The sequence below is a fragment of the Arvicanthis niloticus genome, chromosome 1 (assembly GCF_011762505.2).
Source record: "Arvicanthis niloticus isolate mArvNil1 chromosome 1, mArvNil1.pat.X, whole genome shotgun sequence".
Lineage (NCBI taxonomy): Eukaryota > Metazoa > Chordata > Mammalia > Rodentia > Muridae > Arvicanthis > Arvicanthis niloticus.
Genome location: NC_047658.1, coordinates 9,146,697 through 9,171,666, shown reverse-complemented (window position 1 = coordinate 9,171,666; position 24,970 = coordinate 9,146,697). Strand labels below are relative to the sequence as shown.

Here is a 24,970-nt window from a genome sequence, read left to right as displayed (position 1 = left end):
GGAGAAGAGCTCGTGACTCTGTTTCCTCTCTTGCTATTAATCAGATCTGTCACTTATAACGTCAGATTTGGGGGAGTTATTGGTCCCTTTATAATAAAATAATAATAATAATAATAATAATAATAATAATAATAATAATAATAATAATAATTTAACCTAGGGTTTCATACAAGCCCAGGATAACCTCAAACTCATGGCAATCTACCTGCCTTAGCACCCAAGTACTAGGATTCCAGGCAAGAACCCCCATGCCCACCTCTGGTTGGGGGAGAGTTTTGATGTGTTTCTGACCTTGGTTTTATGAGACAGGATCTCTACAGGTAGTTCAGGCTAGCACAGGCTAGCACAGAACTCTTCATCTGCCTGCCTCAGCCTCACAGGGGCTGAGATCACACGTATGTGCCACCATATAAAAGAAAACTTTGCCCAATAGCATCTAGATGCCCTCCCCATACATACCACTTTCTCACACATGCTAGGCAAGTGTTTACCACAAGGCTATATATATCCTAGACTTTTATTTTGCATTTTTTTCATTATTTATTCTCGAGACAGGGACTCACTTTGTAGCTCTGGCTATCCTGGAACTATGTAGACCAGGTTGGTCTCAAACTCCCAGGATCTGCTTGCCTCTGCCCTCCAAGTGCTAAGAGTAAAGATATGTGCCAGAAAACCCAGATCTTTTAAAATGTTTTTTATTTTGAGACTAAGGTGGCCAGGCTGGCCTTGAACTCACTCTGTAGCCCAGACATGCACTGATCTATGATCTTCCTACGTCAGCCTCCAAGCAGCTGCAATTACAGATCCATGCCTGTCTCTTCCAATTTATTTTTAGTTTAGCTCTCCAGGGCCTTGAAACTCCTGTCCCATGGCCAGTTCTTGCATGATATGGTTCTGGCTTCAGTTTTATGAAACAGAATTTCTATATGTAGCCCATGGAAAGCTTCTCTGGGGACTTGGGGAAGGAAGAGGTTTTGTCATTCTATGAGTTTTGGGCTTCCGCCCTTCTCTCCAGGATGGTGACTCCTATCTGTAGCAAAGCGTCACACCCCTTTGGTCACAGCTGCGTGTCAACCGGCCCTGCAGGTAAAGGCATATGTTAGTGAGTCATAGAAACTCATGCAAGCCCTGGGGCTTGAGGGGATATTTTTCACGTGCTTTTTTTCTAGCCTGCTTTATAAGCCTTGCATGGTGGCGTGCAACTTTAATCCCAGCATCTAGGAGGTTGAGGCCAGAGGATCATAGCAATTTAGAGGCCAGCTACATAGTGTAATCTTGTCTCAAGAAATGAAGAGCAGGCCTGAAGAGGAGGCGCAGTGGGTAGGAGTGTGGTCTACTCTTGCAGAGGACCCGAGTTTAGTCCCAGCATCCACATGGGTCCATTTGTAACTCCAGTTCCAGGGGACTCAACAGCTTCTTCTGGCTCCCAAAGACACCCAGAATTGCACACGGTGCAATTAAAGACAGGTGAAACACTTGGACATATAAAATAAGTGTTTTAGAAAGAAGGAGAAGTAAATTTTGTACCATTTAAAAAATTATAACTTCATCTTAATAACAATCATACATATTTCTACCAATAAGCCATGGCTATGCAATAAATCCTAGCTAATCCTCCCTGTTCCAACAAAACCACTACTTTTCCATAGAAAGACAGCCCAACATTAACCACCTTAGTCCCCAAGCCCAGGGAATAGGGGCGCCAACTCTTCATTAACTTCTTCAAGCTGATTAAGGGCGCCGAGATATTAGAAGAGGGGCAGGGGGAAGAGTAAATTGATAAGCCTCTGATGCTGTGTCTTCACTGCATCCAGCTAGAATTCTAGGACATCAGAGGTTCGAGCAGGTCTGCTCAGCTTGCTCAATGAGTAGATACACCTAGGCTGTGTATTCTGCAAATATAAGATTCTCAAAACAAATTTCAGTATCAAGATAATGTTTTGTTTGAATTCTGGAATCTAGTCTTCTGGCAGCCTGCCTCTGCCATGTCTAATCCATATAATTCTGGGAGTTTTCATGAGGGTTTGCTCCCACCATCCTCTCATTCCCACCTCCCTGCTCTTGGATTCCCCAACACTAGGGAATCCAAACTTCCACGCACCAAAGCTGTTCACTTCCACTGATGTCTAACCCCTTACCCCATCCCCCCTCCTCCATTTACTATGAGGGTGTGCTCCCACCATCCTCCCATTCCTGCCTCCCTGCTCTCGAAATTCCTCAACACTAGGGAATTCAAATTTTCAGGCACCAAGGCCCTCCACTTCCACTGATGCCTGGCAAGGCCACCCTCAACTACCTATACAGGTGAAGCCATGAGTCCCTCCCTTTGTGTTCTTGGCCTGGAGATTTCAGAATGGCTACTCCAGCTTTGTTTCAAAATTTACTTTGATTTCAAATTTAAGGTTTTCATTGGTATGAGCTTCTTATTAATATAAAAGTGAGATTAATATTGTTACTTTCATAAGCATTGTGCCTATATAACACATTTAGGAATACAAGGCTTAGACCCAGTCCTTCTTTAACTTTTCTAACTGATTTGAGATGGTTAGCCTGTGAGTTAAGGGCCTATAGCAAATTGAGTTTATTGTCAGGGTGTTTTCTATATTTTATTTAGAAATAGCTGAGTGGAGTTAACAGACAACAGTCCAGATTGCCTTACATGGATAGTTGGTTTTCAAAACGTCAGAAGCCCACAGAATTGAGGTTACAAACATTTCTGTATTAATGTTCATTTTGATTAGAGACCTGTCTGCTCCTGACAGCTTCCTGTCTTGGATTCTAAGAAGAAATTGAGCATGTTTGGAGATACTCCAGTTGTGGTGAGACAGCCACTAGGCAAGAATTGCCTCTTTCCATCTACAGACAAATCACTGTCTAGAAAAGGACACACATGCAGAATAGTCGACTGATTATATCTGCCTAGACAGAGTAATCAGCCCTTAATAATCCTGCATCACTAAGGTCTGTCAGATGACTCTGGGCCAGAAGGCTGAAGATTTGATGCTCCAATGTTCGGTAGTATAGGGGCTTTTTAGGTGTTCAGCGGTCTCTATAAATTGGCTAAGTTTTAGAAGCTATGCTTTGTGCTTCCCATAATTTCAGTTAACTCAGTCATTCTGGATTTCTGATGGGGTTGAAGATTTATCTCATAGCCAATTCTGGCTATTTACTTTGAGAGAAAGGATCTGAGTGGATGGAAAAGCTGACATTCATTCTAAAGCCAAGAAAAAAGCCAGGTCCAGGTTCAGAACTAAGTCTTTTAGTTAGGAGGGACGACAGAGGTTCTGGTGAGTCAACAAAATGATGGACTAGGTATTAGGACTATTTTGTACCTTACTGACCCAAATTGACATAGTTATGCTCTAATTGTATTTTAAGAGAAAAGTTTTATTTTAACAGGAAGGGTGATATGTAGGAGAAGCTAAGGTGGGAAGAGTAACAAGAGGAAGAGGAGGAGTAAGAAGAGGAAGAGAAGAAGAGGAGGAGCTGGGTGACAAGGGGGGGGGACATGGAGGCGGATGTTAGAGTGTCTCTGGCAGTCAAATGTAGTTGGTATATCTAGGTTGGGTATTGGGTTACACTTCTGATTGTATGGGCATCTTGTTGTTGAACATTACCAAACTTATAAAGCCTTTGATTAACATTCTAAAAAATAGTATACAAGCAAAAAGGAGAAAGGGGGATGGGATAGGGGTTTTATAGGGAGGGGAAATGGGGAAAGAGGATGGCATCTGAAATGTAAATAAAATATCCAATAAAGGGAAAAAAAGAGTGAACTACAAAAAATAAATAAATAAAAGGAGAAGGCCCAGTGTGTGGCAGATGTTGTTCCAGATGTGACACAGCTGTGGATACAGCACCCCTCCAGGACACACAGTCAGTAAGGGTAACATGTAACAGGACATCGGGAGGTTCTAAACACGAGAAAACTCCAAGGAAAACAGACAGCTATGGGAAGGCATGGCTTAGAGGTTGCTTCAAGACTGGGGATGAGAGACTACACAAGAGATGACAGGCTGGCTCAGTGGGTAACGGGTGGGTGATTGCAGCAAAGCCTGAGGAACCGAGTTCAATCCTGGGGCCATGGAATGGAAGGAGAGAACCACCTCCCACAAGTGTCCTCTGGTCTCCACACAGAGAGATGGGGGAGAATAAATTAAATTAAATTAAATTAAATTAAATTAAATTAAATTAACCCCAGGGACTGGGGGAGTGTTTGCGCAGAAGAAAACTTGCCTAGCATGCCCAAAGCCCTAGGTTCAATTTCCAGCAAAGAAGAGAAAGTAAAAGAAAAAAAATTGAGGGAGTAGGGGACCAGGTGTTTGTCACACATGTACAGACACACCTGACTTACCTGTGCTTCCTAGATACTCCAGGGATGGGTTTGTTTGTTCTTAATAATTTTATTTTTCATTTTATGTGTATGGCTATTTTGCCTGAATGTATGTCTGTATGTACCTGGGGCCTATGGAGGCCAGAATGGGGCATCAGATGCCCTGGGACTGGAGTTACAGAAGATTGTGAGCTGCCATGTGGATGCTGGGAATCAAACCCAGGTCCTCTGAAAGAGCATTAAACAGTCTTAAGCACTGAGCCATCTCTCTAGTCCCTTGTTTGTTTGTTTGTTTGGATACAGGGTCTCACTATGTAGTCCAGGCTAGCCTATGGGAAGACATGGTTTAGAGGCCCCAAATTGGCCTCTTGCATCAGTCCCCCAGGTACTTAACTTAACTTTTTTTTTTTTTTTTTTTATAAATTGAACATCTGTGCCAACCCAGTGTCAGCACATGTTCCAACTCCATCTCTTTGACAGTATAGATGGCCAGGAGCAGCTGTTAGCAGTCGTGTGGTTTAAGGTGTGTGTGGGCAGGAGTGGGGATCCATGGCAGAGCACATGATTAGCCTGTGTGAAAACCTGCATTCAATTCAACCAGGATCCTCCCACATTCAGTCAAGGGTAAGAACCAAGGCATGCACATCAGATAGGTTACACGTTTAATATAACAAATTTTATTAGGCCTGATAGCTAAGTGCTCTGTGAGTCAACCTCAAGCTAAAACTTTAAAAAAATCATATTGTTATTTTTAATCTATTTATACATGTATTTAAATGCTTTATTTATTAAGTATGAGTGCAAGTATGTGGGGCATAGATCTGGAAAGGTGGAGCATGTCCAAACCCTGGGAATCTCAAAAATTGAGATTAGACTCTCATTCTTGGACAAGCAGGAGTGGAGATAACTCCTCCCCTGTTTCCTTTCCTGCCTCAGAGCACGTAACCCATAACCCTGAGACCTCCAACCAGGCAGTCACAGATATTCAGTCACATAGCACAACACCTGGAATTTGTCCCCATGCAAATGAGGCATCTCGGTAGCCTCGGCCTTTAACCAATGACCTTTTCTCCCTTCCTTGGATACACACACACACACACACACACACACACACACACACACACACATTTGGTTCATCCAAATAAACTGTATGTTTTCAAGACCACCCCAAATAAAGAAATATGAAAAAGCTAAGATCATCTCTGAGAGCCACTTCATTAAAGATAATTGGAGAAGGTCTTCACCCAAAGAGTCATAGCACTAAGATTCTTGGAGAAGTCCCCTAAGCACCCCCCCCCCAAACCCTGAAGGAGAGAGTAGAAGACTGTACAGAACCACAATATTTGTCCCTGACCCTGCTTTACCCTTCCCGCCCTGGTGGGCAGTGGTGTCTGATGCCCTGGAGGAAAGAGGCAGACTGCAGACCAAACCTACTCCAGACGTCAGAGTCCAGACACCCCCAAGAGGAGAGACAGAATCTGGGACCATACAGGTACTTATGGAGGCCGGACAAAGGTATCAGCGATCCTGGAGCTGGAGTCACATGGAGTCACAGCAGCATTGGGATCTGAACTAGTGTTATCTACAGGAGCAGCAAAGGCCCTTAGCCACTGACTCAGAACCCCCAGGCAGAACCAGAACATCGGGTGGGGGGAATGGGGGGGGTGGACCTGCAGTTCATGTGGCCACAACACTTGCATCATTTCTGTGGAGAAAGCATTTTTATTTAAAACTTTAACTAAAGAGTATTTAAAAGTTTGCAAATTATAAAGTATAAAATAAAAACGAGGGGAAATTTACTTTCCTTAATTAAAAAAAAATGGGCAAGTCAAAGGTGCTTTCTTTATGGACTAAGTTCTAAGTTAAACAGAGGGTTGAAGTTAGTCCTTGCTTGATGACCTCTGGATTCAGGCCCCAAGACCCACACAGGAAGTGGACGGAAAGAACTTACTCCTCTGACCACCACGTGTGTGACCAAACGTACACACACACTAATGTAATTTAAAATGTTTTTAATGTGTCACACTTGAAGTCAGTGGGACATAAACATAAAGCTAAGAAGACAAAGCTCCACCGTCCTGGAGTTTGTAGGTACTCTTGATGAGACTGCATCTTTTCTCTTGCTTCTACAGTGCTGTATAATCCAGGCTAGCTAGCTCACAAGCCTTTTTAGGACTAGAGATGAGTGCTACCACATCTGTGTGTGCGTGCATGTGTGTGTGTGTGCGCGCGTGCATGCGTGTGCACTAATTCTATTGTCTTTATTTTGTTGGGTTTTGTTATGTATTATTTATGTTTATAGATCACTTTTATGGTTTTAAATTTTATCTTTGAGAATTCCCAATATGCAGAAAGTGCTTTGATCACGTCCATCCCTACCTGACCTCCGACTCCTCCCAGATCCCCTCAACCACCTACCCGCTACAAATTTCATGAAAAAATTTTGATCTTTTCATGTTTTTATCTTACATATAAGTAGTTTTGTCTGTACCTGTAAGCACATATATGCAGTGCATAAAGCAGCCAGAAGAGGGCAGTTGATTCCCGGGATCCATAGTTATAGATGGTTGAAAATCACAATGTGGGTACTGGGAGCTGAACCTCACTTAGCTGTGAGAACAGCGAGTACTCTTAATGTCTGGGCTTTCTCTCCAGCCCAGGGTACTCATCTATGTATTTGTTTGTTTATTTCTAAGCCCACACTGATTTGGACTGCTGATGAGATTCATAGAAGTGGAGTGAACCAGTCCTGTTTGGTTTACAACCCTAAATGAAAACCAACTCTGCTGTCCCAGGAACCATCAACTGTCTCAGCTCCTGAGCCCCTCCCCCACCCATGAGAATGTTGACTGCCTTGATCTTGGGCTGGGAACAAAGTCAGCTGTGAGTTCTGCAGTGCAGCTGTGCTATCATGTTCAGGGGAACCTGTTTTGTTGCTGTCCTACCTGACCTGTGGATCTTACAATATTTACTTCCTCTCCTCCGCCTTGGTGAGAAGAGCAACTATTAAATCCTGGAACACCCAGACAGCCAAGGGGAGACCTAGAAGGGGCTTTCTCGGGATTTCCACACACAGGGCAGAACAAGGGACACTCCTTAGAGATACAGAACAGCATAGAGCAGGTGGACCAGGGGAGGGAGGAAGAGAGATGGCAGCCATGAGCTTCTGTGTGAACCTAGTGGGTTCCACTCTAGATAAAAGAGGATGGCCTTGAAATCCTATGTAGGACTCTCTAGGACTCTAGAGCTGGGGCTAGGACTCTACCCTTCACACCACTCCCTCTATGATGTCATTGGGCAATGTGACATAAATGTGACATCATCAGAAGCTTAGGAGCCACTGGGACCTTGGGAGCTTCACACCTCAGTAACACCACAGAGGGGCCCAAGGCAGTCAGGCCATGAGATCTTAGGCCATGTCGAGACGTGACGTGGTCCTCACCAATGTTACTGTGGTCCAGCTACGGCGGGACCCATGTCCACGCCCGTGCCCATGCCCATGCCCGTGCCCATGTCCATGCCCGGGTAAGGAGAGCCTTTGGGGGTGACCCTGGGAAAAGGAGGAAACTGTGGTCTGGGAGTCTCTACACCCTCACCAGGGTGCTCAGAGTCCTGAGACCCTCCTCCACCAGAATGCCCTCTACTAGGTACCCCTGAAGGCACAGGCCAGGGTGGGCCCTTCAGACCTCTATCCTCTGGGATCCTTCCCTTTCCCATAGCACGTCCTTCCTCACCCCAGAGCTGCTGGTTGGGATGGAGTGGGGGGGTTGGGAGCTATGCTCCCAGGACTGCCTGAGCTTTGGGTTCTAACTCTGGAGAAGGGAGAAGCAGAGGCCAGAAGGAGGCAGGGAGGCTGGAGAGGGAGGGGTAACCAGGAGCATTTGTGACAGGTCTAGGTGGATGTGCTCCCCACATTTCACTGATGTTCCTGGTGGCCAAGGGACAAAGGGGCTGGTAGGCTTGGTCCTCCCTGGGCTGCAGGGAGCAAGGATGCTTGTAGCCCTCCAGGGCAGGGCTGCTCCCTTTACAGGCAAGAGAGGCCTGTGTTCACTGAGACTCACAGCCACCAGGTAAGGCCTGGGTGTTCACTGTCCCCATTCTATGGAGGCCAGCAGAGGTCAAGAGAGGACAAGCCACTTCCCAGGCTCCCAACCAAGGAAGGAATGGTGGAGCTGAGATTCTCTTGGGGCCTCAGTCTCTGTACAACCTGCTGTCAGCTGCTGGGCAAACCCAGCCAGAGGCTGTTCAGGTGCTGAAGCCAGAGGAAGCCAGGGCCAATGGGAGGGCAACCCCCAGTTGACTCTGGTGTTCTCACTTCCCACAAGTGAGTGTGCCTGTAAGAACCCTCCTTCAAGACACAGTAACAGATGGGTGAACAGCAGGGACCTGCCCTGTGCCCACCTGCTTCACTGCTTCTGTGAAGTGGGTGCAGGGAGGGGAGGCCTTGCTGTCCTCTGAATGGCTTCTGAGTGAGGGCGGATCCCCACTTGGAACTCTAAAGGAACACATCTCTCTGCCTCCTTGGTTTTCAAAGGTGCACAGGCATTTATGTGGCTGCCAGTGTGTCACAGCACAAGTGTCAGGGCACAGGACAATTTAGGAGAGTGATTCTCTCTCTCTCTCTCTCTCTCTCTCTCTCTCTCTCTCTCTCTCTCTCTCTCTCTTTCTTTCTTCTACATGGGGGCCAGGGATCAGGACAGGTGGCCAAGCTCAGCAGCAAGCCCCTTTTCCACTGAGCTCTCTCAGTGGCCCAACCTTCCCCTCTGTGACCACACACAGTTGGATCTTCAGGAAGGCAGATATCCTCAAGGTCACCAGTGCCACAAGGTCACTGCCTCCAGAAAACAGGAACTGATACCTTGAGGGAATCTCAGCTTAGTGGAAACACCCAGGGTCCATTCCCTGGCCTCAAGTCTGAATTTCCTAGAACAAGGTTTTTCCTACCATAATGGGTTGGGGCTCCCAGAACTGGATCCATTATTAGACAGGGTCCAGAAATATCTTGGACATGTAAGAGTGGGTGGAGGTTTAGTGGGAGAGCAATTGTTTTAACATGTGGGAGGCCCTGGGTTTTCCTCCAGCACTAAACATGGCTCAGTTGATAGAAACACCTGGCTTCAAGTTTGAGGATTTGCTTTTTGTCCCTGTGACCCACATGCTGAAAGGAGAAAACAAACACCTTCGAGTTGTCCTCTGATCTTTACACACACACACACACACACACACACACACACACACACACACACACAGACACCATACTTAAACACCCACACATAAACATACACAATCAATTAATCAATCAACCAACCCATAATATTTTAAAATCCTGAAGAGTTGGGGATGTGGCTCAATTGTAGAAAACGTGTTTCACAAAACGTGTTTTTGAACCCAAAAGCCCCGAGTTCAAACTCCAAGATTGAAAGAATAAAAAGAAAAGGAAGGTGAAGCAGAGAGGAGTCCATTCATGTTCCTATCTTCCCTGGGTTCCTGGATATTACAAGTATGGGCAGGTTGTTCCATGGAATCTCATCATGTAGTCTAGGCTGACCAAAACCTCAGAGCCTCACTCCTGCTTCCAGCTTTCCTGGAGCTAAGATTTTAGGCATGTGCCTCATCGGCACTGTTTGGTTTTAGGTTTTTTGGATTTTGGTTTGGTTCTGTTTTACACAGGATCTGATTATGTATCCTTGGCTGGCCTTGAACTCATTGTGTTGACTAGGCTGGCCTCAGTCTCAGAGAGTCCTGCCTCCTGGGTGCTGGCACTAAAGGCATGTGCCTGGTGTATCATGTCTTGTAAAGTTAAGGTATGTGTAGGCTGGGGTGTGGCTCCATGGCATGACACATGGTCAGTGCATGTGAAGACCTAGATTCAGTCTCCAACGCATGCACTGCCAAGAAAATAAAAATTCATGTGCTTGGCATTTGTAGTCCTAAACCTCTTACATATGGAATAGACTATAGTATAATGGAAATATAATTTCTATGTCTGTAGGGTCAGGGGGAAGGTGTTGAAACCAGACCTAGGTTAATGTAGACAGGTGTAATACAGTAGATCTTTCTCACTGTCTCACTGTCTGTCTGTCTGTCTGTCTGTCTGTCTCTCTCTCTCTCTCTCTCTCTCTCTCTCTCTGTGTGTGTGTGTATAGGTATGCATATCTCTCTGCATGCATGTGCATGTGTATCTGTGTGTAGATATAGATGTGTAACTCTGTATACATGCATTTCTCTACGTGTGCGTCTCTCTCTCTCTCTCTCTCTCTCTCTCTCTCTCTCTCTCTCTCTGTGTGTGTGTGTGTGTGTGTGTGTGTGTGTGTATACACATGCATGCTGTGTGTGTGTAACTAGTGCAGGTGTCTACAAAGGCAGACAAGCTAGATGTTATGAGACACCTGATGTAAGCGTTGGGAGTAGAACTCAGGTCTCTACATGAACATGTTCTTTACCATCTGACAGTTTCTCCACTCTGGTCTAAAGTTTTAAATTTTTGATGTCTGAGTGCTTGCCTACTTGTATGTGTGGACCCTATGCATAAAGTGCCTGCAGAGGCCAGAAGAGGGCACCAGATTCCCTGGAACTGGAGTTACACCAGGTTGTGAGCTGCTACATGGGTGCTGGGATTTGAACTAGGATCCTCTGCAAGAGCAAAAAGTGCTCTTAACTGCTGAGTGGTCTCTCTTGTTCCTCGTCTCTGAGGTTTTAATTTCTGGACTATCAGTGCTTGCGAGATTGGGGGTGAGAGTGTGTAACAGCTCACATGCACAAGTCATGACCAGTCAGGAGTTGCTGCTCTTTCTGTAAGGTGCAGGACCTGAACTCAGGTTGTGAGGTTGACACAGTGAGTGGGTTTTGCAGGTGAGTTAAGTCGGGAGCCTGAACCAGTTCACAAACCTTCCCTTCTACAATAGGCACACGTAAGCGACCTAAGGCTGTCGCTGAGAGGGTAGACCTCAGGAGCCATGCAGCATAAGACATCGGAAACACTTCTAAATAACATATTTGCTTATTTTCAAGGTTGTTGAAGATTGAATTCAGGGGTCTCCTGCCTGCTAGGCAAGCACTCTTGCCATTGAGCTGTGTTCTAGTCCCTTAAATTGAAGTTTTAGAATAAACTTTTAAGGTTAAGTTTATCTTACATATAAGGCAATAACATCACTGTTGAAATATTCTCTACATAGAAAATTTTGACTCATTTTACCATATATTCTGTGATAGTTTTATTTATGGAATCACTTTTTAAATTTTTGAAACATTATTTGTGTGTGTGCGTGTGTGTGTGTGTGTGTGTGTCTGTGTGTGTGTGTGTAGCACTCCAATCAAGGCAGTGTGGAGGTCAGAGGCCACTCATGAGTCATCCTGTCTCCTCTATGAAGTAAGGTGGGCTCTCTGGTTTCTATGGTGTTCTGTACTCTAGCCTAGCTGAGCCAAGAGTCTGGCCTTACAGATGCAAGCCACCACACCTGGCTTTTTAATATACCCGATGCTTATTGAAAACATGAGCGACTCCATACTTGATCATTCTCAATCCTTTCTCCTCCCTCCCCACTTCCTGGGGTTTTGCCTAGTTTGCTTTTGAATACTCCACTGACTCAATTTGGGTTCTGCATAAGGGGTCTGGGCTATCATCCACTGCAGCATAATTGATACCCTTAAAGAAAAGGAATTCTACCTCCCCCAGAAGACACAAGCTCAGTAGCTCCCCAGGCAGAGTTGGGTGCTGGTGAGCCTCTACCCTCCCTGCTGGAAGGCTCACTGGCACGATCTTGTGCAGGTCTGACACAGGCAGCTACAGCTGCTCTGAGTCTCTTCCCCATCTCAGGATCTTCTACACCGTATTTCTGCCTCTCCTTCTGCCATGATGAGGAACAGCTCAGTTATAGACAGCATCTGAGAGGAAGGAACCCAAGCAGCCAAGAGGAGACCTGGGAGGGGTTTTCTCAGCATTTCCACACACAAGAGCAAGCAAGAGAAACTCCTCAGAGATTCAGGAACAGCATAGAGCAGGTGGACCAGGGGAGGAAGGTAGAGAGATGGCAGCCATGAGCTTCTGTGTGAACCTAGTGGGTTCCACAGATACCAGAGGGTGGCCTTGAAATCCTCAGTGTGAGACTCTCAAAGGCTTCCGGAGAGTGGGCTGAGGTTTCAATCCTGCACACCACTCCTCTGTGATGTCATTGGGCAATGTGACATCATCAGAAGCTCAGGAGCCACTGGGACCTTGGGAGCTTCACACCTCAGTAACACCACAGAGGGGCCCAAGGCAGTCAGGCCATGAGATCTTAGGCCATGTCGAGACGTGACGTGGTCCTCACCAATGTTACTGTGGTCCAGCTACGGCGGGACCCGTGCCCATGCCCATGCCCGTGCCCATGTCCATGCCCGGGTAAGGAGAGCCTTTGGGGGTGACCCTGGGAAAAGGAGGAAACTGTGGTCTGGGAGTCTCTACACCCTCACCAGGGTGCTCAGAGTCCTGAGACCCTCCTCCACCAGAATGCCCTCTACTAGGTACCCCTGAAGGCACAGGCCAGGGTGGGCCCTTCAGACCTCTATCCTCTGGGATCCTTCCCTTTCCCATAGCACGTCCTTCCTCACCCCAGAGCTGCTGGTTGGGATGGAGTGGGGGGGTTGGGAGCTATGCTCCCAGGACTGCCTGAGCTTTGGGTTCTAACTCTGGAGAAGGGAGAAGCAGAGGCCAGGAGGAGGCAGGGAGGCTGGAGAGGGAGGGGTAACCAGGAGCATTTGTGACAGGTCTAGGTGGATGTGCTCCCCACATTTCACTGATGTTCCTGGTGGCCAAGGGACAAAGGGGCTGGTAGGCTTGGTCCTCCCTGGGCTGCAGGGAGCAAGGATGCTTGTAGCCCTCCAGGGCAGGGCTGCTCCCTTTACAGGCAAGAGAGGCCTGTGTTCACTGAGACTCACAGCCACCAGGTAAGGCCTGGGTGTTCACTGTCCTCATTCTATGGAGGCCAGCAGAGGTCAAGAGAGGACAAGCCACTTCCCAGGCTCCCAACCAAGGAAGGAATGGTGGAGCTGAGATTCTCTTGGGGCCTCAGTCTCTGTACAACCTGCTGTCAGCTGCTGGGCAAACCCAGCCAGAGGCTGTTCAGGTGCTGAAGCCAGAGGAAGCCAGGGCCAATGGGGGGTGGGGGAGCAACCCGCAGTTGACTCTGGTGTTCTCACTTCCCACAAGTGAGTGTGCCTGTAAGAACCCTCCTTCAGCCGGGCGGTGGTGGCACACGCCTTTAATCCCAGCACTTGGGAGGCAGAGGCAGGCGGATTTCTGAGTTCGAGGCCAGCCTGGTCTACCGAGTGAGTTCCAGGATAGCCAAGGCTATACAGAGAAACCCTGTCTCGAAAAACCAAAAAAAAAAAGAACCCTCCTTCAAGACACAGTAACAGATGGGTGAACAGCAGGGACCTGCCCTGTGCCCACCTGCTTCACTGCTTCTGTGAAGTGGGTGCAGGGAGGGGAGGCCTTGCTGTTTCTGAGTGAGGGCGGATCCCCACTTGGAACTCTAAAGGAACACATCTCTCTGCCTCCTTGGTTTTCAAAGGTGCACAGGCATTTATGTGGCTGCCAGTGCCCAACCTTCCCCTCTGTGACCACACACAGTTGGATCTTCAGGAAGGCAGATATCCTCAAGGTCACCAGTGCCACAAGGTCACTGCCTCCAGAAAACAGGAACTGATACCTTGAGGGAATCTCAGCTTAGTGGAAACACCCAGGGTCCATTCCCTGGCCTCAAGTCTGAGGAGCAGAGAAAGGTCAGTGAGAGACACATCAGATGGCCACTGACTCCTAGTCCAACCTCTCCTGTTGCCTCACCTCCTTGCCCTTCGACAACTCTCCTTTGCAGCTTCCATCCTGTTCCTAGGCTTGTCCTCATAGGATGGATGTACTTAGAGCCATGTGATACGTCATCTCCTAAACAACCCTCTGTGTGACAGCCACCTGAGATCAGCCAGAAATAGAACTCCCTCCTGGTATGGTGGTGCTATCACCCCTGCACCTCGTACCAATAGATGTGTCATCCTTGGCTACATAGTGAGTTTTAAGCTTGCCTGGGCTACAATGAGAAGAACTGGTTCCAAGGCAGAAAAGGAGTAGAGGAGAGAGGAGAGAGAATTCCTGGGCTTCAGTATTGCCCACCTTATTCTGGTTTTTCTAGCATAGGCTTCCCAGGGCAAGTCCATCTCCAGAGTAATTTGGGGCTCACAGAACTGGGTCCTTTATCAAACAGCATCAGGAAACTATCTCTGAAATATTCTAAGAGGGAAGTATAGTTAAGTGGGGGAGCAATTGGTTAACAGGCAGGGTGTCTGGGTTTATCCCTAGTACTTAAAAAAGGAGGGATGGGGCTGGAGATAGTTCAGTGGTTAAGAGCACTGACTCCTCTTTCAGAGGTCCTGAGTTCAATTCCCAGCAACTACATGGTGGCTCACAACCAACTGTAATGTGATCTGATGCCCTCTTTTGGTGTGTCTGAAGACAGCTACAGTGTACTCATATTTTAAAAACCTTTAAAAAGGGGAAGGAAGAAAGGGAGGGAGGAAGGGAGGGAGGGAGGGAGAGAGAGAGAGAGGCTTTAACTTAAGCATAATGAATGGTGTTGTTCTGGGGGCTGAGACAGAGTATCCAGGAGCCGTGGAGTGTAGCTGGTCGGTGGTGGTGCACGCCTTCAGTCCCAGCACTCAGGCAGGTCTCTGAGCTTGAGGCCAGCCTGATCTACAGAGCCATAGCCATGCCCAGGACTGCCTGGTGTACACAAAGAAACCATCTGTGGCTAGGGGAGTTCAGAAGTGAGATTTTGTCTCAAAAAGAAAGGGAAGGAAAGGGAGGGAAGAGTCAGGGAGAGATTGATACCACAACACGTGTGGAATGTTTTATCTGCATTTCAGAGAGTAAGAAATTGGCATAGAAAATAGGCCCTCATGAACTGCTTAACACACACACACTAAAACAGAAGTTCACATATATTAACTTCAGAGTTCTTGCTTGTTTCTGGCTAAGTGGGTTTGGAAAAGAATCCAACCCACAGCTGGCTACTAGGGGTTCAAAGCCCAATGGGTTCTATGTGGTAAAGACTGCTTTTTCACACCTTCATATGTGTGTGAAGATAGAAGTCAGAGGACAATCTGTGGAAGGTGCTGTTTTTTCCTAACATGTGGGGTCCGGGACTGGCATTCAAATCATAAGCCTCTGGGACAAGCAGCTTTCCCCATGGAGCTGCCTCACCACCCTCATGCCTTGTGAGGGACCCAGCTCACCACCTCTATTTTGAACTCTCTACTCTCTACAGTGATCAGACCAACTCCACCGCCACCCAAGCCTGAGGAGCCACCACCACCACCGCCGCCACCACCACCGCCACCACCACCACCACCAGCGGTGGAGACACCACCACCATCACCACCACCACCACCACCTCCTCCTCCTCCACCCAAGATAGAGCCAGAAGCACCTCCACCTCCACCTCCACCTCCACCTCCCCCTCCCCCTCCACCTCCCCCTCCACCTCCTCCACCACCCCAAAAGCCAGCTAGAGAGCTGACAGTGGGCATCAATGGGTGAGTCTATGTCAAGACTCTAGTAATGCTGGATCCAGCCAGCTCCGGAAGCTGACACTGTGGTTTTCTTGGGTCACTATGGGACGTGTACGTTCCTTCTCACTGGGCAGGCCAGCTGTCAGAGACCTCCCTTCTCGGAAACAACAGTCAGATACAGAACTGGCAGTAGTTCAAGTGCAGGCTGGGCCACAAAAGGCCTCTCCAAAGAGGCATGAAAGAGAGGCTGACAAGACAGCCAGCTGTCTCTACTAGGGCAAATTTTGGAGGTAACGGGGTAAGCAAGGGCTCTAGCTTGGAAGAGATATGCTTAGTACATTCAAAGACAGCTGTAAGAACAAATTGGGGGGAAGGGAAGGGAGTCCTTAAGACCTGGAGCACCATGGAAAGGAATATAGATCTTGTTTACCTGAGAGAGGGAGAGGGTTTTCACATGGAGAGGTGTAGCGCTTCCCTGGCTCCACCCAGCTATAGGGGTGAGAATGAGGGACGTTGTTAACAAGGCATGGTAGTGTGCCTGTAACACTAGCAGCAAGGGAGGCTAAAGCAGGGTACAACTGAGGATGGCAGGCTTTGTAGCAAGTGCTTTTACCTATTGAGCTGTACACCAGCCCCAGGTGTTCACCTCTTAATACAGCCCAATGGTTCAAAGTTCAACACGAACTTTGGTGGGACACTGACACCGTGCCATCCCTGTCACTCTGGTTCTCACACCCATTCCTTTTTCTTTGTGTTCCCAACTGGGCAGATTTGGACGCATTGGCCGTCTGGTGCTGCGAGTCTGCATGGAGAAGGGCATTAGGGTGGTAGCGGTGAATGACCCATTCATTGATCCGGAATACATGGTGAGTGGGTGGGGGAGGGAGAGAGCAGCAAGAGTGGCTCTTTAGTTGAGGAGAGGATTCAAGAGCTATCTAGAAGGCTCCTGGCTGCAATGCAGAACCTCCTAAAAATCTTGCCCACAGTGGGGATTTGTCTAGGGTTGCTCACGCAGCCTACTACCAGGCCCCACTCTGTCTACCGCAGGTATACATGTTCAAATATGACTCCACACATGGTAGATACAAAGGAACCGTGGAACATAAGAATGGACGACTAGTTGTGGACAACCTTGAGATCAACGTGTACCAGTGGTAAGGACAGCATGTGACACCATGGCTCTACCATATGTGCATGCCTCCAGGTTCTACTTAGAAAGAGGGTCTCAGGAAGGTGTTTGGCCTCCAAAACGCTTAAGGACATTCATTTTCAAGACTGCCCGTGGTTCTTACATGTTTTGTATTTAATGCTCATCTGCATGTGTTCTCTGCGGCATGTGGGTTCACTGCCTCATCCCTTGCCTCCTGAGTCACCAGCCACCTCTATGGCAGCTAAGCCAGCTCCTACCCAGATCCTCTGAGGTCTTTTGATTCTCCACTGAGCCAAGGTACTACTCTATGCTTCCCCTCAATGCTCCTGCCCCAGCTCTCGGGGTCCCCAGTGCGACATGCATCCCATCCTGCATTCTGTCTCATCTGCCACACCTCTGGGGTGGTTGTCACCTCTGCATGAACTTCCTGAAGATGGGGTATGACAGAGTGTTTGGAGGAAGGCTGAAAGCAGGACCGGGGAGTCAGGGAGAATGGAGGCTATTTGCTCTAAGTTTGAAATCATGGCCCCCAAAGCAAATTCCAGCAGCTTTTCAGTCACCTCAATCCTCCTGCCTCTGCCTGGATGTCATCAGTCCCGCCTCTTGAGGTGTTCTCCCTGCCTCACCTCCACACAGCACCCCACTCCACATTGCTGGAGAATGACCTGCGACAGCAATACTTTCAGTTCTGAATGTTTATAAAATATATGTAGCAAGCAAAGTAAAAAGTAAACAGCAAGGGATGGAGAGGTAGGTAGATGATGTATAGATGACAGGTAGGTAGGTAGATAGGTGGGTAAGTGGTGGGTGGATGGTTGAATAGATAGGTGGATAGATGAAGGGTAGATGGATACACAGATGATAGCTAGGTAGATGGGTGGATGGATACAGAGAAGATAGATAGATAGATAGATAGATAGATAGATAGATAGATAGATAGATAGATAGATAGATAGACAGACAGACAGCAAAATGTCAGACCAGGTGCACAGAACATCTGGTGGGAATCAACTTGGGATACTCCAGTGAGTGTGTTCCCAGGCAGAGCAGGTGAGGCTTCCAACTGAAAGAACAAATAGCAACAGACTGTAATGAGACATCATTGGAGTCAGGGGCTCACAATACCCAGCAGACACTGACTGAAGAAGCTGAGGTTTCAGTTGGTGATCCTGATTGAGCTTTCTCTCATGGCTGAGCTTACAACCACTCCCACTGGCAACATTGCATACCACAGGATAAACAGTAGCGACCTCCACTCTTAGGGACTGTGTTTTCACCCCTGGGATAGTTTGTCCCCTCCTCTGTCAGGAAGGTGAGAGGGGTCAGTCCATCTGGGGACAAGAGGTCTTGAAAAACATTTGACATAAACCTGCTTGGGTCTGAAGGGAGGCCAGCCTGACTTGCATAGCCAGCTTCTCAGCAGGCCAGCCTAAACAGCTCATGACTACATGCCAGTATAATACACAACACAGCTGCCTTCCCCGATCAATGCAGCTGAATGCATGAATCTTCAGAACAGACCTGTAGTATCAGGGTCTATGACAAACTCAAGTCCTATTGCAGAAGTTGCTGACGTACTCTCAACCTGAAAGACAGAGAGTGGGTGCATCAGATAAAAGCTACTTGGGCCAGAAGATGACTGATGGGGGCTGATGGAGCAGAGGGAGAAGAGAGTCTTGTGGCTAGAAGGGAGGAAAACCCTATGCATTTATCCATTCCCACACTATTCGTAACCGAGGACAGAGTCCAGGCCTAGGTTCGCGCACTGCCTTCACCACTCCCTGACACTGGCTTCTTTGAAACATGAACACAGTAGTAAGTATGCTGGTGTTATGGTGGTTTTCAGTTTTCTACAGACAAAAAAAACCTCAGTGGAAGGCAGCTCAGGGCTCGTATGTAGACTGACTAAAACAAAGAACTGAGACTAGGAATGAAGTTCTGTAGTAGAATACCTGGCACTGCATGTGAGGACTGACATCAGTCCTCAGCACCGCAAAAATTAAATGAATACGCATTTATTGGGGTTGGAGAGACAGCTCAGCAGTTAAGATCACAAATTGCTTTCAGAGGACCCCCAAGTTCAATTCCCAGCATTCATAGGTGGCATACCTATGGTATGGAACTATCCAGAAGTAGAGCCAGAAACAATCCTATTAAGACCCAATCTCACTGTGACATAAGTTCCATGAGGGACAAGCCCACAGACAAGAGTCACAGAGACTGCTTGTTGGACACAGATAGAAAACAGGAAGGATGGGTGTTTGTTCAGACACAAACATTTGTTAGAACATCAAGGCAACGCTGGTCATGATGGAATGTGTAATCCCTGTACTCAGGAGGCTAAGGCAGGGAGATCGTGGAAGTTACAGACCAGTCTGGGTCAAACAGGAGACACCGCCAACCAACAAACAATCAACTGAAAACATAGGCTGATAGATGAATAGAAAGTCTTTCTCTGGCTTTTCTACTGTCAATGATTGGTCCCTGCTGTTCACAGGTGCTTCAATGTAACCCTCCCCTGAGCTGTCACCTGATGTGCCTGTCTTTGGGGACTTCCCAACAAGAGTTCAGTGGTGATAAGAGGCTAAAAGGGCTCACGTGGGGTGGTCAGAGCTGGGGGCCTCAGAGCATTGGCAGCCTCAGTATCTTGGGAGTCCCTGCTCTGAGCATGTGATGTAAACGGTCTGGTTCTAGTCTGATATTTGTGGAGATGGTCCTGAGGAAGGTAAGAGCTTAAGTTGAAGATGTGAAAGTCCGTCTTAGACACAGCAGGGTACAGCCCCACCACCACCACCAAAAGGGAGAATAGTTGATATGGGCTTGCAGGACAGCACCAACCTGGACTAGGTAGGTATAAATATGGAGTTAGGGAGCAGGTATTAGCAGATCAGGTACCAAGATCTCTGGCTAGCCTGAGACCCAAGCAAGGTAAACTGACATAGCCTTCCCACTACTCCACAGCAAAGACCCTAAAGAAATCCCCTGGAGTTCTGTAGGGAGTCCCTATGTGGTGGAGTCTACAGGCGTATACTTGTCTATAGAGGCAGCTTCGGTAAGTGGGGAAGAGTGCCCAAAGCTGTCTGGGAAGAGGGGACAGTGGTGCTTGGAGACCCTAACCTTGTACTCTATCACTAGGGACATATTTCATCCGGTGCCAGGCGTGTGGTGGTCACTGCACCCTCCCCTGATGCGACCATGTTGGTCATGGGTGTGAACGAGAAGGACTATAACCCTGGCTCCATGACCATTGTCAGGTACCCGGGATGACAGCCATCCTCCAGCATGTGGGTGGTAGCAGCAGACATGCCAGGATGGAGCACAGGGGACACTCAGTCTCCCCACCTGAATCCCACTAGACCTGTGATGTCTTTCACATCGACTTGCTCCCACTCATCAGTTCCTAAGTTCACCCTGGAACTGCTAGGAATGTTCAGTATCTGAGGACACGCCCAGGCAGTGTTCCCCAGTGGCATCTCCTACAGCTCCTCCTCATGGCATCCCCAGGGACCCCTCCCACCCCCATCCTCACATCTCACAGGACCAAACCTGGTAAAGTAAGAGTAATGGAGAAGAGGGGTGGCTCTGCCACTCATCTGACATGCTATGGTCGTTTCAGCAATGCATCCTGTACCACCAACTGCCTGGCTCCCCTCGCCAAGGTTATTCACGAACGCTTCGGGATCGTGGAAGGGCTAATGGTGAGTTGGGGCAGGAAGGATGGCAGGGAAACCAACCCATTCTTCCCAGGCCTTGTATAAGGCATGGAGCAAACAGGGGGAGCAGCTTAGGAAGGAAGCCCATAGTAGAGACATCTGGAATACTTTGACAAAGACAGGCCCTAGCCTCTATGGTCTGTGGTGGTTGCCCTGGTAGCCTCCGTATACCTCGGCCACCTTTCCAAGTCCTAGAAGAAAAAGGAATGAGAGGTTAGGAGCAAGAAAGCTTCATCTTAGTCCTCTTGTTCCCCAAGACCACAGTCCATTCCTACACGGCCACTCAGAAGACAGTGGATGGACCATCAAAGAAGGACTGGCGAGGTGGCCGAGGTGCTCACCAGAACATCATCCCATCTTCCACTGGGGCTGCCAAGGCTGTAGGCAAAGTCATCCCAGAGCTCAATGGGTATGCAGATTCAAACCAAGAACCAGGGTGGGGACAGACCTCAGGAAAATTCCACTGGCCCCAAGGCATGGGAGACTGGGAGCAGAAGACCTTGGGCTCTGACTCTCACCCTTACTCTGAAATTCTTCAGGAAGTTAACAGGAATGGCATTCCGGGTGCCAACCCCAAACGTATCAGTTGTGGACCTGACCTGCCGCCTGGCCCAGCCTGCTTCCTACTCAGCTATCAAGGAGGCTGTGAAAGCCGCAGCCAAGGGACCTTTGGCTGGCATCCTTGCTTATACAGAGGACCAGGTAGGAACTGAGGAAACCTTGGGGGAAGCTCTGGGGAGGGACTTTGAGGGGGGTCCCCCTCACCAGAAAGCTATCCTGCATGGGCTAATAAAAGACCTGCATTGGTTCCTACAGGTCCACTCTCAAATGCCAAGATGTCATTTGAGTGGGTCAAATCAAATCAGCCCAATGTCACCCCCCACCCCGTGTCCTTAAGGGCTACAGCCCCAAGGCTTGTCTGTGTAACTCCTTCCAACTGCTTCTAAGACCCAGGCTCATGCCATCCATTGCTTCATGTAATGTTTAGTGGAACTGTATTAGAGTATTGTGATCTGTATCCTCTTCCCCTTGTGGATACATGCAGATGCATGGGGTACATGGACAGGTACGCCAGGTACAGGTGATGATGCACATATGGAGGCATGAGATTGATGTCTTGCTCCATTGTACTCCGCTTGTTACCAAGGCAAGATGTAACTGTAGCTTGACAACTGGCTAATCTAGCTAGTCACCTTGCCCCAAGGATCCTCAGTCTGGATCTGGACTGCTAGGCCTATAGGTGTCTATCACCCACCCAGCCTCTACATGAATTCCGAGGATCCAAATAGAGATGCTCACGCTTATGTGACAAGCACTTTGAAACACTGAGCACCCCCGTGAGTCCGAGACAAAGGTTCCACCTGCCTTAAGCATACCTGTCACCAACACAAAAAGTCTCTATCCAGTATGCCAGTTGAGTGATTGACAATGTGGTCTGAGAGTGGAAGTCGGGGTTTCTGGAGATCCCTGCTCGGCTACATTTATTTTTGAAATTGTCACGCAGGTGGTCTCCACTGACTTTAATGGCGATTCCCATTCTTCCATCTTTGATGCTAAGGCTGGAATTGCCCTCAATGACAACTTCGTGAAGCTTATTGCCTGGTAAAGGGGAAAGATGCCAGAGGATAGTGGGGGGAGGTTGGTAAGAGGGCGCGCGCGTGCGTGTACACACACTCACACACTGACGCCTCCCTCCTCGCCTCCCCAGGTACGACAACGAATATGGCTACAGTCACCGGGTAGTCGACCTCCTCCGCTACATGTTTAGCCGAGAGAAGTAACACAAAAGGCCCCTCCTTGCTCCCCTGCGCACTTCGCCCTCCTGCCTTCGGCTCCCCCTCAAAGGAGGGCGTGCGTCTCTCGCGCCGCCGCCGGGTCAACAATGAAATAAAAACCAGAGTGCGCACAGCTTTGCCCTCTTGACTCTGCGCCGATCACCTTGCGTTCAGGGCCAGGTTCAAGGTTCTCGGATGAGCGAGGAGAGGTGGCGCTTGGCTCCGAGCCGGGTGAGAGAAGGCAAGAGTTGTCTGAACACCGGTCTTAAACCGTGTTGGGCACTGGAAGAACCTGCAGCAAGGCTGGCGCTGGGCGCTCTGACGTCACGGCGCGCGACGTACCAGGCCGGACTACAGTTCCCATAAGGCCGCGCGCGGGCCACGGCAAGCAGGTGGGCGCCAGGCCCCGGTGCCGGCGAGGCCGACTAGACGAGACCCTTCGCTTGGCGAGTCCCGCGTTGGCGGGACCGGGCGGCTGGCGTCATGACCCTGTTCCACTTCGGGAACTGCTTCGCCCTCGCCTACTTTCCCTATTTCATCACGTACAAATGCAGCGGCCTGTGAGTGCAGGGCGGGTGCGGGGTGGAGAGGGTGCGGGACCTGGGCCGACCCCTCACCGCCGGCTTCTTCAGGTCTGAGTACAACGCCTTCTGGAAATGCGTCCAGGCTGGGGTCACCTACCTCTTTGTGCAGCTATGCAAGGTGAGGGACTCCGGGACTCCACGTGTCTGGCCTCCAGGCATTCCAGATCTCAGGGGCCGGACTCTGCCGCTGTCACCTTCTATAGGACCACTCTCGAGACAACGCTTAGAGACTATGCCTGAGTACCTTAGAAGGGATGCAAGCCCAGGAGAGTCCCTAATGCAACTTTTTCTTAGCACTGTTGTAAAATGAGAAAACCTCTTAGTGCGATATTTCACCCACAGGGTGTCGCATGGTGCTGCCTATGCTACGCATGCATTCACTTCGGCATTTCTAGACATCAGATTCTCCCGTGAACTTCTAGACTTCTAGAAACCAGGCACTTGCCCCCTCTCTCCCCAGATCTTGTGATCTTGCCACTCACACCTAGAATGACCCCCAGAACTCAGCTTCATGCCCTCTACTTGCACACCCATTTTCCACAGTATCCACGCAGTTTTGTTTGTTTTTAATCGCCCTCGCCTTCCGGTGACCTTTCTACTTTCTGATCTCAGATGTTGTTCTTGGCCACTTTCTTCCCCACCTGGGAAGGTGGCATCTATGACTTCATTGGGGTAAGTAGAACAAGGGAGGGGCATGGGAGTGCATGAGTGGGTTCTCCTGGTCCTTGTGTTTACCCGAGCCTCTACCTGACCTACAGGAATTCATGAAGGCCAGTGTGGATGTGGCAGACCTGATGGGTCTAAACCTTGTCATGTCCCGGAATGCAGGCAAGGGGGAGTACAAGATCATGGTCGCTGCCCTGGGCTGGGCCACTGCTGAACTCATTATGTCCCGGTGTGTGGAGCAACCTGGAGGCCAGACTTCTGGGAAAGGACAGCTGGGTCCCACAGGGGTGTTGAGGGGAGGTGATTAGAGGCTGGGTGCTGGGGGTGGGGGAGTCTGGGTACTAGAGACTGCCTCCCTTTGCCTTCCTCAGCTGCATCCCTCTCTGGGTGGGAGCCCGAGGCATTGAATTTGACTGGAAATATATCCAGATGAGCATAGACTCCAACATCAGTCTGGTATGCAGTCTAACCCTATCCTACCTTCATACTGTTAGCCTCTCTTCTCCCAAAAACTTGGCCCCAACTCCCCATTTCCTTCCCTCCTCCTCTGCAGGTCCACTACATCGTTGCATCGGCTCAGGTCTGGATGATAACACGCTACGACCTGTACCACACCTTCCGGCCCGCGGTTCTCCTCCTGATGTTCCTTAGTGTCTACAAGGCCTTTGTCATGGAGTGAGCTGGGTGGGGTGTGAGGCTGGGTTCAAATGGGGGTGTGTTTTCTCTTTCCTTTCCTCATCGTGATGTTTCCCCACAGGACCTTCGTCCACCTCTGCTCCTTGGGTAGTTGGACAGCACTGCTTGCCCGGGCAGTAGTGACAGGTCTGCTGGCCCTCAGCACCTTGGCCCTGTATGTTGCTGTTGTCAATGTACACTCCTAGCTTGGCGTCCCAGGTGTTGGCGTACCTTTTTATTGCCTCTCTCCAGATTTTAGTGAAGTAAACAGTGTTTGGAAAGGTTTTTGGTATGTCCATTTCTCTCTCAGAAACCGAATCCTCGGATTTAGGTCCCACAGAGCCTGTCTGGCTTCAGAACCAGGTAAACGAGCTGGAATGTTGGCCAGTCTTCCTGGTTTCTCCATGGTAGCCTGGGGGCTTGGTAATCATTGAACAGGCTAAGGAATGGGCACACTACAGTTCAAGAGTGGGGTTTGGGGTAGAGAGGAATCCTTCCTCTCCTTACAGCTTGGCCTGAGCCCTCTTCCATAT

At 48.9% G+C, this 24,970-nt stretch overlaps 2 protein-coding genes and 1 long non-coding RNA gene across 5 annotated transcripts; 2 read left to right on the top strand and 1 right to left on the bottom strand.

Moving 5' to 3' along the window:
- Nucleotides 1–7,657: 7,657 nt before the first annotated feature.
- On the top strand, nt 7,658–22,669 carry Gapdhs (glyceraldehyde-3-phosphate dehydrogenase, spermatogenic). Of its 2 annotated transcripts, none has more exons than XM_076931916.1 (11): nt 7,658–7,858; nt 15,631–15,898; nt 16,644–16,740; nt 16,922–17,028; nt 19,986–20,076; nt 20,160–20,278; nt 20,641–20,722; nt 20,995–21,146; nt 21,277–21,439; nt 22,242–22,339; nt 22,446–22,669. In XM_076931916.1, exons 1-11 carry the CDS (start codon nt 7,750–7,752, stop codon nt 22,516–22,518), a joined length of 1,359 nt encoding a protein of 452 aa, XP_076788031.1. In that variant the 5' UTR covers nt 7,658–7,749; the 3' UTR covers nt 22,519–22,669. The 2 variants fall into 2 exon arrangements, with proteins under 2 accessions (XP_076788031.1, XP_034345633.1); XM_034489742.2 differs by lacking the exon at nt 7,658–7,858 and adding an exon at nt 12,536–12,713.
- LOC143441838 (uncharacterized) lies at nt 17,705–22,808 on the bottom strand. The gene is made up of 4 exons (XR_013109561.1): nt 22,676–22,808; nt 22,114–22,336; nt 18,546–18,609; nt 17,705–18,087 (listed from the first exon to the last, which is right to left on the bottom strand). It is a non-coding gene; the product is annotated as an uncharacterized LOC143441838 (long non-coding RNA).
- Nucleotides 22,809–22,846: 38 nt separating this feature from the next.
- Tmem147 (transmembrane protein 147) lies at nt 22,847–24,722 on the top strand. 2 transcript variants are annotated; one of them, XM_034489755.2, is made up of 7 exons: nt 22,847–23,072; nt 23,145–23,214; nt 23,709–23,768; nt 23,855–23,991; nt 24,134–24,218; nt 24,316–24,437; nt 24,520–24,722. In XM_034489755.2, exons 1-7 carry the CDS (start codon nt 22,996–22,998, stop codon nt 24,641–24,643), a joined length of 675 nt encoding a protein of 224 aa, XP_034345646.1. In that variant the 5' UTR covers nt 22,847–22,995; the 3' UTR covers nt 24,644–24,722. The 2 variants fall into 2 exon arrangements, with proteins under 2 accessions (XP_034345646.1, XP_076788045.1); XM_076931930.1 differs by lacking the exon at nt 23,145–23,214 and having other exon boundaries at nt 22,910–23,072.
- The last annotated feature ends 248 nt before the right edge of the window (nt 24,723–24,970 follow it).